This window comes from Nycticebus coucang, chromosome 7, assembly GCF_027406575.1.
Source record: "Nycticebus coucang isolate mNycCou1 chromosome 7, mNycCou1.pri, whole genome shotgun sequence".
NCBI classification, from domain to species: domain Eukaryota; kingdom Metazoa; phylum Chordata; class Mammalia; order Primates; family Lorisidae; genus Nycticebus; species Nycticebus coucang.
In genome coordinates, this window is record NC_069786.1 from 105,390,170 (window position 1) to 105,403,854 (window position 13,685).

Genomic DNA, 13,685 nt, shown 5'->3' on the forward strand with positions numbered 1-13,685 from the left:
TAATTCACATTTTCTAATATTTCCAAAGACAAACCAATATACATTCATGACAAAATTTTATATAGAGGAAAATTAGAGAAAGGAACACTTAAAGCTCTCCCAGCTAGTCTGCATTTTGGTGCATTATTCTCCATTCTTTAGGTTTGGGGTTTGTTTGTTTGTTGTTATGGTAGTATATGCCATATTACTCCTTAGTAGTAGTGACCTTAAAAGATACCTTTTTCTACTTTGAATGAAAGTATTTGAAGGATACAATTTTCACTTTTCATGCTGTGTTTGTTTTTTGAGGTTATAAAAATGTACACATTAACATAGAGTTAATGTAGAGTATCCACATTAATACTGAATAGTTTAAGAAACACCTAAGAGTTTATATATAGTTTAAGCATTTCTTGAAGGAGAATTTGGTCCTCCGAATAGTAAAACTTCTCAAAAACATAACATCTAGTACTGTTTGTTAATAAGGAATAAGAGACTTTGCAGTGGAAACATCTGAAAGAAACAAAATGCTGTTAGATGGTAGGTTTTTCTGACCATTGGCTACTGGCAAGTTTTAAATGCTGTGTCCTTTTCAAAGCAACTAGATTTTCTCCTTCCCCTGTCTTTCATATATTTGGGGGATACTGATGTGAGAATGTGACATGTTGAAAACTTAACATTAATAGGAAGAAGGAAGGCTCATCTGAATTAGCTTTTCAAAAAGCATTAAAATTGCTGGTTTTGTGTTAAAGAATCCTGCTGTTAATTTCAACTTTTCGGTGACTGGGATTTGGTTATTGGCCTTATTTTTAAAGAAGAGAACTATCTTAATGGAGTTTAGGCGGTTTTTAGTATTTGACTTATTCTCTTTGCAAATAAATGGATACTTCTAAAGTGTTTTAAAGACAGTTTATTTTAGAGGGCTCAAAAAGTTCATTGTCACCTCTCAGATACCGCTACAGATAGATTCTCACTAATTTGTGTGTGTAGTAAGATTTACCTTCCAAATTATTACTGGTTTTAAATAATAGTTGGTCACAGACTTATTGAACACCTTAACTTGTCCCACATTCTATGCTGAGCAGCTGGAGGTAGGAATAAGAGTCCCACCTTCCCTGGAGAAACTTGCTTTTTTATGAGGGGACCCCGTGAGCTAATTATTATCATGTAACAAATGGTGAATTAGATGCTGAGATGGAGCAGTATGCAAGAAGGGAAGAGTGTCATGGTGTGGCTACTGGCAAAAGTATCCCCCAAGGCAGATGGGCTCGCGCTTGCTGAGACAGGAGGGAAAAGGCCTTCCAGGCAGGGAGGAGCAAGAACGAGGCAGGAAAGTGCCATGATGGGTGTCAGATAATTTACAGAATAAAATCAATAAAATTTTGAAATGAATAGAAAGTATCCTCTGAGGTTCTCCTTTGAGTCCTGTAATGGCAGTCTTATTTAGACAGGAAATGAAAGTTAAATTCCCAAAGTTGTTTTTGTCATCTGTTCTTTGCTGTGAGAAAGTCCTAAAGCGATGCTCGATGTCTCCATGTAGGGAAACAGGCCCAGAGAGACCTGCAGCCCCTAACTTGTTGGTGATTGAGCAGCCCTGGCACACAGAGCCTCTGTCTCTAAAACATTTGTTTCATCCCATTGTCGCCTGAACGAATACATTTAGTATTAGTAAATTAGTAAATTTAATACTAGGTTTTCATGTACTGTACTAAAATGCTCTCATGCCAATATTATTTAAGGCGTCACATTTTATTCTAGTAAATGAATAATAGAAAATCTCAGGTATATTTTATTAAGGAAAAAATCCCACTGAAACTCTTATTTTAAACCTTTAACATTATTTGTAAAGGGAATTCATAATAGATAGCTGCCAGCTTTGAGTACAAGGACCATCAAGGGCAGCATTTTATAACCCATTCCTCAGACATTATCTGTGGAAGTTAAGAGCCTTCAGTGTGTTCCTCATGGAGCCACACATGATACCACACTCAGGCAGTTCATGGAATGTGAGAAGTATCTTAATGCTTTATCGTTTGACAATTTAACCAAGGAAAAACCACACCTTTATAGGTTTAACTTACTGTGACGTTTTCTTCTATTTCCCTTCCCCTTCAGGTATCTCCAGGGCATCTTACTAAAAAGTATAGCTCATGCTCAACAATATTTCTAGATGACAGCACAGTCAGCCAGCCTAATCTTAGAACCACAGTAAAATGGTGAGTACAACTAGGCTGCCAAGAGCTGAGTGACAGACCCCCTCATGCTAAAGGCATCCCAGCCATCCTTAGTCATTTCAGCCATTTGGTTGTCCTTTTCAGTGATCAGTTTAAGAAATTGGTGTCAACTATATATTGATTTCAAGGACCTAAGTATGAATTTTTACTTTCTATTTTAATCTTAGACTGCATGGTGGAAGGGAAAGCCAGTTAGCAAATAAGCAATCCCAGAAAAAGTGTAGCTCTTTATTTGATGCATTTATGTTAAGGCAATGTTGAACATAATGAAAAGGAAGAGGTGCTTTTTTATTAGCTGTTTCTGGAAAACAGTAGTTCCTTATTAGTTACAGGCCTAAAGTAGTGTGTACCACTTTGGAAACTACTCTGGGAAGATGGATCAGCTGGTCCTCGGCTGGCACTAGAGTGCATCTGCATTTGCACGAGCACCCCTAGTCCACAATAGGAGATGCACTTTTGAGACACTCTGAGATGAACCTTTCAAGTTTATCTTAAAAAAAAAGAAAAAAAAAAACCTAACCCCATTGGGTTGTCCAGGGAACATTATTAACATCTCTTTGGATTATGAGTGTTGATTTTCAGAACATAGTTTGGGAAATGCTACTTTAGCATATTAACATCCTCATCCCTAATATTTTCAGTCTAAAAACATAACTAGCTTATATAAACTTTAGTACTATTTCTAATATACTAGCTTTTTTAGCTAATTAAATTGTCAGTAACTTCTTTTAATTAAAAATGGCAAGTTTATACTCATAATAATGTCACTTTCCTATCTCACTTGTAACAGTAGTTGGGATCAAATTGTGCTTCACCAAAAACTGGACCCCAGTACTGTTCAAAGTCATAGTCTTTGGCACCTGTTAAGTAATCACTAAATGTCTATATTCAGCCTAAGCCCTAAATCCATGAATACAAAAACAACTCTGTTTTGGCTAAAGTCCCAAGCTTTTTTTGATTTGGAAAGATTTTAATGTTTAAGCAAAGATTAACTTTGCTCGAAAAAGTAGACTTCATGCTCCTCCCCCACTTAGTCTAAGTTTTACAAGTCTACTTTTGGAAGTACAGTAAGTTTTAATTTGCTCTCATTAAGTTTTAGAAATGATCATATGGTGTATTCACTGTTGGTGAAATAAAGGTTGATTGAGTAAATCAGTAAGGTAAATTGGCTTTTAGGAAAGATTTTTAAAAATGTGTAACATGGGGTAGTAGTGCATGTTCTCAGTGGGATGAGAGCCATATTGGAATCACTTATACAACTTTTTATAAAATATATGTTTGCAAACACATGCATTTTCCAACCTCCACCTTCCGTCCATCTCTAGGCTCTCCCTAGCCTTTTAGGGAAATGGGGGAAGGATATGAGGCATAATTACATAGACAAGAGCATCCCAAGTGATTCTGATCATAACTCTAACTCGGTCATTTCAAACTTTGCCATATTGGAATCACCTGGGAACTTAAACACACACCTGATACCCAAGTTATACCCAATGCCAGCTAAACCAGAATGTCTCAAGTTGGAAGTCGGGGGATTCCAGTGTGCAGCAAAGTTTGAGAACCACTGCTTAATTTGACAACAAATTGCTTCTATTGGTGGGACTGTGTGAAGGTCAGTTTTAAGCCTTGTTTCCCTAATACGTAAGATGGGTTGTTGGGGTAAATATCATGTAAGTTTTGGTGGTCCTTTCCAGCTTATAACTTCAACTTTGATAGTTTTAAAATCCATCTGGAGACAAAACTATTTAAAGCACTATAGAAGTATCCATCTTTGATGCTAATAATATTATAGGCTTTTTAAAAAGTGCTAATATTTAACAGATAGACCTACTTTTAAAATTCAGATTTGCCTTCCCTCAGTTATTTTGAGCCTCATTGTAGGCACTGAGGGCAAAAGGAAGCTTCTGACTTAGATAAGTTTGCTAAGACACGTCATCCGTGGGTATCTTAGTACTGCACTAAGTGTGTCTCAGCTGTGTATGTTCAGTAATCTTTCATTTGCACTAATTGGGAAGTGGCTGCTATTAATATTACACTGTCCAGTGTCATGCTGCAGTGCTGGCGCTGGGTATGTCAGGATAGCTGCACCTATCGTGGTAGTGTGTGCACGTGCCTTTACTAACACATTTCTAATCATACAAAAGTGATTTTAAGTGATTTTATTTGGTATAAAGCACTTTCATTATTTACTTTAAGGGAAATAATGAAAACCAGGAGCGTAGGTGATAGTCAACTAAACAACTGAAAGGCAGAGCCTAACAGGGAACAGAGCTGCTGTATGACTTAAATTTAAGCCTGTGCATAAACAGAACTCGCCTAAGATGAAAGGTGTTCTATGGGTGGAAAAGCAAATAATATAATAATCAACAGAAATCTGTCTTCTTCTACAACATATTGCATAGCCTTTTGGTTCTTTTGTTTTTGCTAAAAGCCGAAGAATTAAAACAAGGGGGAAAAGTGCACACACAGTACTGTTCCGAACTGGAGGATTTCAGGGCCCCCAGGAGGGCTCCCCACTACCCCCTTCTAAAATGTCTTCAGACCTAACATAATAAAATCAGCTGTTGAAAACATTTTTTTTTTCCCTCCACAGTGTGACCTTAGCAATATATTACCACATAAAGAACAGGTGAGCTCTTTTTTAAAATGTCTTGTTATTCCAGCCAATTGCTTTGTATGATACCAAGTTTAATATTAGGTTATAATTGTAGACATGGAATGCTTATTACAGTACTGAAGCAAATCATTTTTGGGTTTTGGGGGTCCTTAAGAGTCCTCTAACTCTTATATCATTGAGGATCCCAAAGAGTATTTATTCATGTCAATTATATACTGTATTAGAAATTAAAATTCAGCATTAAAAAAATAAATTTTTTTGTTCAGGTTTCTCGCCTTGGCCCTCTTGATATTTTGAGCAAGATAATTCTTTGTTTGGGGGCTGTCCATTGTGGGATGGCTTCTACCCAGAAGATGCCAGTAGCAGTACTCCCAGGTGGTGACAAGAGGACAAATGCACCCCAATTGAGAACCATATTGCTAGCGTAATATTTTTCACAAGAAGTTAACTTTTTTCTGCAACAAAAATGATGAGTAAAAAGTGTCGTTTATTTACATTTTTGCACATCTCTAATGTCTGGCTTAATAGGAGACAGCAGGATTCTCATCTCTGTCTTTGCCATTTGTTTTGAAGAAGCAGAAAGATGACAACCTAGCCGTATACAAATATATAGTTAGGCAAAGGTGTATTTTTAAAGCTTCCAGGTAATTGTAGATACTCTTTAATACTACACCAAAACTCCACACATACCAATCTTATGAAAAAGTCTTTTCAGTATTGAGAAGCGGTCAGGCTCACAGTAGGAGGAATAAGTTTTCCAAAGTTTTGATTTTTAGCTTAAAAACTTGAATTTTATCACTTGGCAGCAAATACTTATTATAATATTTTCTTTGCAGCAACAGGCTCACTTTGTTCATTTTTGAGATGATAGTCATACTTTCAAATAAAAATTGTGTTCCTTGAAAAGAAGTAGCTTGTTGGTTCACTATTAAATCACAAGTGTTTTTCCTTAATATATCCACATTTTAGTATGCAGAAATGATTTATGTGAACTTCCCACTCAGAATATTAAAAGTAAAAGTCAAGATTTAATAATCCCATTAATTAGTACCATTAATTTTTATTGTTATATTAAGGATATTTTCAAGTAAAGCAAGCTTTTTTTTTTTTTTTTAACTGCAAGGGGTAGTGAGGAAACGGCCTTTATTCATGCTGAAAAACTTAAGTTTTAACCCATGTTCACTTTTATACAATCATTGCAAATGTTTTTGAAAAAGCAAGCAAAATCTTAGTATTCTTACAAGAATAGTTTTAACCTCATGGGTCTCCTGGTCTAAGGGAGGTTGGTAGACCACACTTGGAGAACCACTGGTTTAAACGAATAGGATATAGTCATTTCATAAATTCTAAAAGTTTATCAAAAACTGGTATTTTTTTTAAATAAAGAGGAACTAAGTTTTTAACTCAAACTGATTAAAAGAAATAAATACATAAGAATATAATATAGAGAACTAAAGTGAGGAAAAACCTGGGAAGTTCAAATCTCATATTAACATTAATTATAGTTCTTACGACTTTATTGCCTTATATATACTACCATGTTGTAAAGGGTTCTTGGTATTCCAATGTGAGGTTAAAAAGTGAAAATAGATCTGGTTTGTTACCATTCCCGCTCAGGGTCATTGTAGCTGGTCGTTGTAGAAGACTGAAGAGTACAAGATTTGATATGCTGAGTGAAAAGAGGTTAGGAACCCTTAGAATGCCAGATCCAGGAGGAGAATTTGTAGAACTATTTGCTTTGTTGAAAGTTAGGCATCTCCCTCCACTCCATACTCCCCTAACTCCCAGCAAATATTTTACTAAGTAATTAAGAATTCCTGAATTAATTTTTTAAACGCATATTCTTATTTTATAGAGATGCAAATAGATCACTGGATATTTTTGATGAGAGGTCACATCCACTCACAGTAAGTTCCTTTTTTTTGAGGCTGTATTTTTCTCTCAGAGTTGTGTTTATATCATCCTGAAGTCAAAATCATCTTCCTTTAAGTCTTCTTCTCCACCTCATGTTGTATATGATCATCTTACAAAAGAGGTATAATAAGGATATGCTAAGAACGCACTTGCAGCTTTATTTAGTGAGCTAACATGAGTAAATGTACTGTTCAAATAATAGCAAATATATTTTTTAAAATATAATTTTCAGTGGCATTGAATAATATAAATATTTATCAATAGTTCTAACATATGCATGATCTCCTTCAAGAGAATTGGAAAATAATTTATCAATTAAAATGGCAAAAAAAGTATAACTTCACTTTCTCAGGGGTATAGTAGCTGTTTGGAGTGTGTACTGGCCACATGTGGCCAGTGACTGCTATACTGGACAGTGCAGGCTTAGAGCAGCGGTCCCAGCCTTCTTGGCTCCAGGGACCATTTACCTGGAGGACAGTTTTTCCATGGACTGGAGGCAGGGAGAATGGCTTCAGGATGGTTCGAGTATATTACATCTCCACCTCTGATCATCAGGCATTAGATTCTCATAAGGAGTTCACAACCTAGATCTCAACTTAGATGCACAGTTCATAGTAGGGTTCATTCTCTTGTGAGAATCTAATGCTGCCACTTGCCTGGCAGGAGACAGTGTTCAAGTGGTGATGCCAGCTATGGGGAGCGGCTGTAAATACCCATGAAGCCTCACCTGTCTGCTTCTCACACTCCCAGATCAGGGATTAGAGACTGCAGACTTAGAGCCTTGGGTTATAGGAAACTAAACGTGTGTTTTCAAAGTGTACTGCAGAGAAGCCTGACATGATCACTAAGACTTGTGAGCCTAAAAGTAGTTTATGTTTTGGTAGATTGCATTAGGGGAAGTACAAAGGAACATAAAAGTTCTCTGAGCCTACCCAGTGGCAATTTCTTGGCATACCCAATGCCAGTGTCTAATGAATGGTGATGAATATTGAATTATTATAGTTCTTTAAGAGCCCAGTGTTTATATTTAAAAGATTAAAAGACATGTCGCGCAAAAAATACTATTTTAAGGGACATATGGGCACAAATGTGAAAACTACTGTCTTGTGAGTACTAAAAAGTTTTTTCCTTCAATGAATACTTGTATTGCATCTTTTCTGCTTTCAGCGAGAGAAGGTTCCGGAAGAGTACTTTAAGCACGATCCTGAACACAAATTTATTTACAGATTTGTTCGTACTCTATTCAGTGCCGCACAGCTAACAGCTGAATGTGCAATAGTAACTTTGGTAAGATATTTCTTATTTATAAAGCATCTTTAGACATAAAAGTAGGTTCCTGAAATTATCATCAGAAGGTTAAGAGAAATGTTATCAAAGGAAAAGTAAATATATACATTTGAATTTAATAATCATCATGGTTTATGTTACCATTGCTTTTCTTATCACAAAACAATTGCTGTAGAAGGCAGCAGGAGACATTTCTGGATTCTGCCCCCACACCTCATTGCCCACATGTAGTGCTCCCTCTCTCTTCATGTTGGGGGGTGAGATGGGGAGCAGGAACAAAGCCATCTGACGGCAGGCAAAGATGAGTACAGTGTAGGTCTAAGCCAGTTCCCAGCTGTATCCCCCAAGCTATTCTCATGCATGTTGTGATTGAGAACTACTGCCCTAAATTCCACGTTCCTTGGATGTTGGTGTTAAGCCATCCCTGCTGCCTCTTGGGCCTGCTTAGTTAGTTTCCAATGAATATGGTACCGGTGGAACTTGGACACAGGATTTGCTAGCTGTGCCCTGACCTTTGTGTCATCCATACAGAATTTCTGTGGTAAGACTTCGTCATTTGTAATAATAAATCCTATTCAAGTTGTTTGGATTGTTTTCCTCCTCCCTATAGCAAATCTACAAAAAAAAAAATGCATTGTGCTGGAGAGATTAGTTAGGTTAGTAGGTTAGTACCCACTCCTTTAGCCTCTGTTAGAGTTTAGAAGAGGCAGCTTCCTTCTGTTGTGCACTTTAGTAGAGACCTTCAGTGGGCACTGAGTCAGACGCAGGCCTTTCCATGGAGCTGCAAGCCATGAGGAACGCTCAGCAGGTGCTGGAGAAGCAGGAGTGGTGCTTCCACATTTGGAGAGAGAGGTGATGCAGGAAGGAAGCTAGACAGAGGGGGAGTCACTGTAGACAGATGAAGCTTCATGTGCCAGACAGCAGAGTGGCATTGTCCAGCAGTCATTCGGATCTGTGGGACTAGAGCGTGAATCTGAGCTGGAAGTAAGGAATGAAGAGTGAGAACACTGTTGACATGCAGAGAAAGTTGTGGGATGGAAGCGGACGGAAGGTAGATCTGTAAGGACTGGTAGCATTTAAGGGATAAGTCCCCAGAGAAGTGGCGAAGGTGGGAGGAGGAATACCAGGAGAGGGGAATCAAAAGAGGCCAGAGCAGAGAGGCTGTGGTCATGGTGCTAATGCTGCCAAGAAGTTACAAGTGGTGGGGCCGAGGAAAGGACAGGTTGAGCAAACTCCTTACCTTTATGAGCTTGTGTTCTAATGGGGAAGACATTAAGTTTTTGTTTTTTTTTTAATTTCAGGTATACAAATATTTCAGGTGGGAAATACCAGGAGGATAAAACAGGGTAAAGCAATCCAGAGTGATTGGAGGGGTTTACTGTTTTAGGTAGAATGATCAGGAAGAGCCTCTCTAGAGAGGCAACATCTGAACAACAGCCTGACTGAAGGAAGGACAGTAAAGAGCTCCGGCATTCTAGGCACTGGGACAAGTGCCAACACCCAGAGACAGACAAATCACAAGGCAGCCAGTGTGGTCAGGGTGAGGAATGAGGCAAAGGAGGAGAGGAGGTCATATGGGCAATGCCATAGCCCACAGGGCCTTGTGACTTGCAGGCCATGGGCAGAGGCTAAGTTTTATTCTAGTTGTGATGGGAACTTTTGGCAGCTCTTGAGCAAGGAAGTAAAGCGCTTTTTTTTTTGAGACAGCTGTTAGGTTAGAGTGCAATGATGTCATCATGGCTCACAGCAACCTCACACTCCTGGGCTCTAGTGATCCTCCTGCATCAGCCTCACAAGTAGCTGGGACTACAGGTGCATGCCATAATGTCTGGCTTATTTTTTCTGGTTTTGGTAGAGATAGGGTCTCCCTCTTGCTCAGGCTGGTCTGCTCCTGACTTGAAGCAGTCCTCCAGCTTCCACCTCCCAGAGTGCCAGGATTATAGGCGTGAGCTGCTGCACCTAGCCCATGCAGAGTTCTTAATTTAAGAGGTTATGCTGACTGCTCTGGGGAGGACAGACCATACTCGGGAGTTAGAGTGGAGGCAGAGAAGAGGGTTAGGAAGCAGCTACAGTGATAAAATTGAGCAGTGACAAATGGCGGCTCGGAATCAAAAGCAGGCAGACTCCCAGTGAAGGAATTGTTCCTGGTTGGAGCAGGGTAACTCATGTAGGTACTGGGCCCCAGCACTCAGGCAAATGGCAATGCCTTTTCCATTATTAGGACAGACTTGCGGAGTATGCTGGGATGAAGAGCTCTGATTTGCCCAAGTGAAGGAAGGCACTGAGGGCCTTGACCAGAGGAGTCTCGGGAAAGTGACAGGAGTGGCAGGCCGGTGGGGTGGTTAAGGAGAGATGGGAGACGAGTAGCCGGTACCAGGACATGATGCTGTGAGCAAACAAGAAGAAAGCATCTTGGAAGTTGTGGGGAGAGGGTGGGAACAGAAGGAACACGTTCATCTTGGGGAACATTACTGCCGAGTGGGGAAGTACTCCGAAAGAGGTAATTGTGGGAACATTGTTCTTCTGCAGAAGTGGGGTGGGATTGACTGCACTGATAGGAGAGTTCGCTTTAGTGGGAAAAAGCACTGACACAGGAGAGCAGGTGGTACCAATGAGTGTCAGCATGGGACAAGTTTAATAGCAAAGGTGGCAGGAAGCTGAAGGAGTGCCAGTGTGGTTTCAGTGCTGTAGAGAGTGGAGCCCTGTGAGTGGAGAGCAGGAGCAGAATCTCACTAAGGACATACTATGTTCCGTAGCCACTCGTTTTTGAAAATAGAGTTGAGTTTCAGGAACAGTCCCAGATCTGAGCTGTCAAACCAGTGCCGTTAAGACAAACTCTTGAAAAAGGAAATGTTTTCCATTTGTCTTGATACAAAGAGTTTAAATGGCACATATACATACTGTTCTGCAGAGCACTTTTGGGGTAACAACACATCACAGCTTACCTCTAGAATCTTTGTAGAATAAATGTTTGATATATGTAAAATAGTTTATGAGATTGTTTCACTAAGTATTTAACAGATTTAGAGGGGTCCCGGGGATATAGGACTGGTAGCTGTTACCACTTAAAAACAGTCAACATCATTGACTGAGTTGCAGGTTCTGTAAGAGTAGAAAATGAATTTTCATGGAGTGATAATGGAGATGTGAAAAACAGGGGCTGTGAGAAGGGCCATCCTTTGTACCAGAGTGCACCTTACACAGGCGTGGACTACTGGGAGTGTTATACAGTCTGAGGCCTGCGCCTGGCCTGCTGCTCTGCGCAGTAGCCACTGGGGGGCTCTCTTGACCAGTGGTTTCTGCATCTCATGCCACAGAAGATTAGTTACTGCGAAAAGAAGGTAAAGCGCTCGGTGTTACTTGGATTTTACACATTCAAGAAGGACCTCTCTGTAAAATTATCTATCTAGGTGCATTGCATTTGATGGGCACGCAGGTATTTATTGAACAACTATAATCTACACTGGTCCTTAGCATGATGCCTGTTAGAAGTGTGAAGGTGGTAACAGAGCCTCTCTTCATGGGTGCCTTTACTGACATGTCCAGAGTCCACAGCTGGGCTGGAAATTTGCATGGGCAGGGCAGGCAGCAGAGGTGTCTGACCCACAACTGTGATCTCACCTTTTACTTTAGTTGACTGGGCATCATCTCTGTAGAACATAAGAACAAAAGGCACTTACTTTCTGGTCAAAAACAGAAGAAACCTGTCATTTATAACAGTTCTTATCACAGCACTTAAACTGAACTAAAAGACAAGTGCTCTACTTTTGCAGGTTTACTTAGAAAGGCTTTTAACTTATGCTGAGATCGACATTTGTCCCACTAACTGGAAAAGAATTGTTTTGGGAGCGATTCTTCTTGCCTCCAAGGTTTGGGACGATCAGGCTGTATGGAATGTGGACTACTGCCAGATCCTCAAGGACATTACAGTTGAGGACATGTGAGTTTGTAAGGTTTTGGTGAACTTCCTAACCATTTTCCATTTGCTCCCATAAAGTTAACACTTTAAGAAGGATTTATAAATGTTAAAATGTGTAGATAATGGAAACAGACATAAAAGTACATACTTCTTTCTACCCAGCATAAGTATAGCAGTTAATATTTCCCATCATTAATTGGTAGGTTTTAATGTGTTATTATTATGATAGTCTACTGGATAAACTGAGAAGTATTTTTCTGATGGTCTTTGGCTAATATTTTGCAAGCTTGCTCAAGAACAAAATAATACAGCAAATATCTCCAGGGCTTTTTAAAAGCTATCTGCCAGTTTCAGTCCCTTTTTAAGGGATATCGCTCTGGCCTTTGAAACAATTGTTTGGCCTCTGTTAAGGTTTAGGGCCTCTGCCCTAGTGAGAAGCTTCCACCTGAGTCACACATTGTATGTTTGTTTTTGCTGGTCTTTCCCTGCCTCTATTTGAAGGTCTGTTTGTACAGAAATCATGGGGTAAAAAATTAAATATCCACACATCCCTGTGTTCCTGCCCCCTCCCCATCAGGAACTTGTCTGTGTTTAGAAGTAGCCAGGTGAGTAGGGAACCTCCAGGATCCCCCCAGGCCATCTGAACTGCATGGCCAGGGGCAGAAGCCAGTGGTCACCACCCTCTGCCCGGCTCCCAGGCACTTGGACAAGCACAGCAGCACTTGAGGGCCTTGAGTTACTTCGAGGGTACCTGCTGAGTCACAGGTCTCCACACAGATGGCACTACATAACAGTGAAGCACCAACTTCACATGGACTTCCTTCCCGTCTGGCCTCCCTGACGGCTGTGAAGGGAAGTCCCCTGAACCGGGTGGGGAGGATGAACCAGGGGAAGGCTCAAAGTGCCTGCTTGACAATGCCTCTGTGGGTGGCATTTAGAAAACTAGGAAGGAACACCTCTTGTTCCTTATGTTGAGCAGCCTGGGAAGATCAGGATCGTGACAGGCAGTGGCAAGAATTCGTTTTTGTTGCCCATTGCTCCAGATGAGACTGTCACTCAGAATGACCCAGCTGTGTTATTTACAACTGAAGTGAGGATGCCTGTGACTAACAAGGGACCAGTGGTTTTTGGTAGCTGTTGAAGCAGTGAGAATGACCATTTCTGCTAATAGTGTCAACTGAGTGGCCATGGTGCTGTTGCTGGTACCTATTGTAGCAAAGGGTATAACAACAAATGAACTGGAAATGAATGGAGGCACTTTAGGAAGTTGCAGACACTGAAGTGACTTTGGTTGCTACTGTCAACAGTCAGCAAACTGGTCCTTGAAGGAAGCAAAATTTGTCATCATGAACACTTAGCCCTGTCATTATGACAGCTGAAACTTTCTCAAACCTGCCACTAAGCAGAGGGCTCTGGTTCTAGTCACAAGATCAGAGAACATGCAGGTTTCCACAGACGTGAGCTCCAGAAGCAGTGGTGGCAGCGCCAGCTCCAAGACCAGCTCTAAACCATGCTGTTCGTGTGTGAACAGAGAGGCACAGGCTGCTTTTGTTCATGATCTTTGGAAATTAGATCCAAATTAGCTCCCCGCAGGCTGCTTTTGTTCATGATCTTTGGAAATTAGAAAACATTACAACAAAGTGTTTGATAACATTTGTCTCATCTCCCTGCTGTTGATTATTTGTAATAGTCTCATTTTGAGTTTAAATTTAAAAATTTAAAAATTGATGTCTAT

The 13,685-nt window shown here is 40.0% G+C and overlaps 1 protein-coding gene across 2 annotated transcripts in view; it reads left to right on the forward strand.

The window, feature by feature from the left end:
* The window catches only part of CCNYL1 (cyclin Y like 1), a 38,072-nt gene that overhangs the window by 17,417 nt on the left and 6,970 nt on the right, over window positions 1–13,685 (forward strand). Inside the window, exons 4-8 of one of the 2 annotated variants that reach the window (XM_053597912.1) lie at window positions 2,095–2,195; window positions 4,807–4,842; window positions 6,686–6,737; window positions 7,912–8,031; window positions 11,805–11,971. In XM_053597912.1, the coding sequence (XP_053453887.1) occupies window positions 2,095–2,195; window positions 4,807–4,842; window positions 6,686–6,737; window positions 7,912–8,031; window positions 11,805–11,971 (476 nt within the window). The remainder of the gene's footprint in view (window positions 1–2,094; window positions 2,196–4,806; window positions 4,843–6,685; window positions 6,738–7,911; window positions 8,032–11,804; window positions 11,972–13,685) is intronic. The other variant, XM_053597913.1, reaches the window with a different exon arrangement.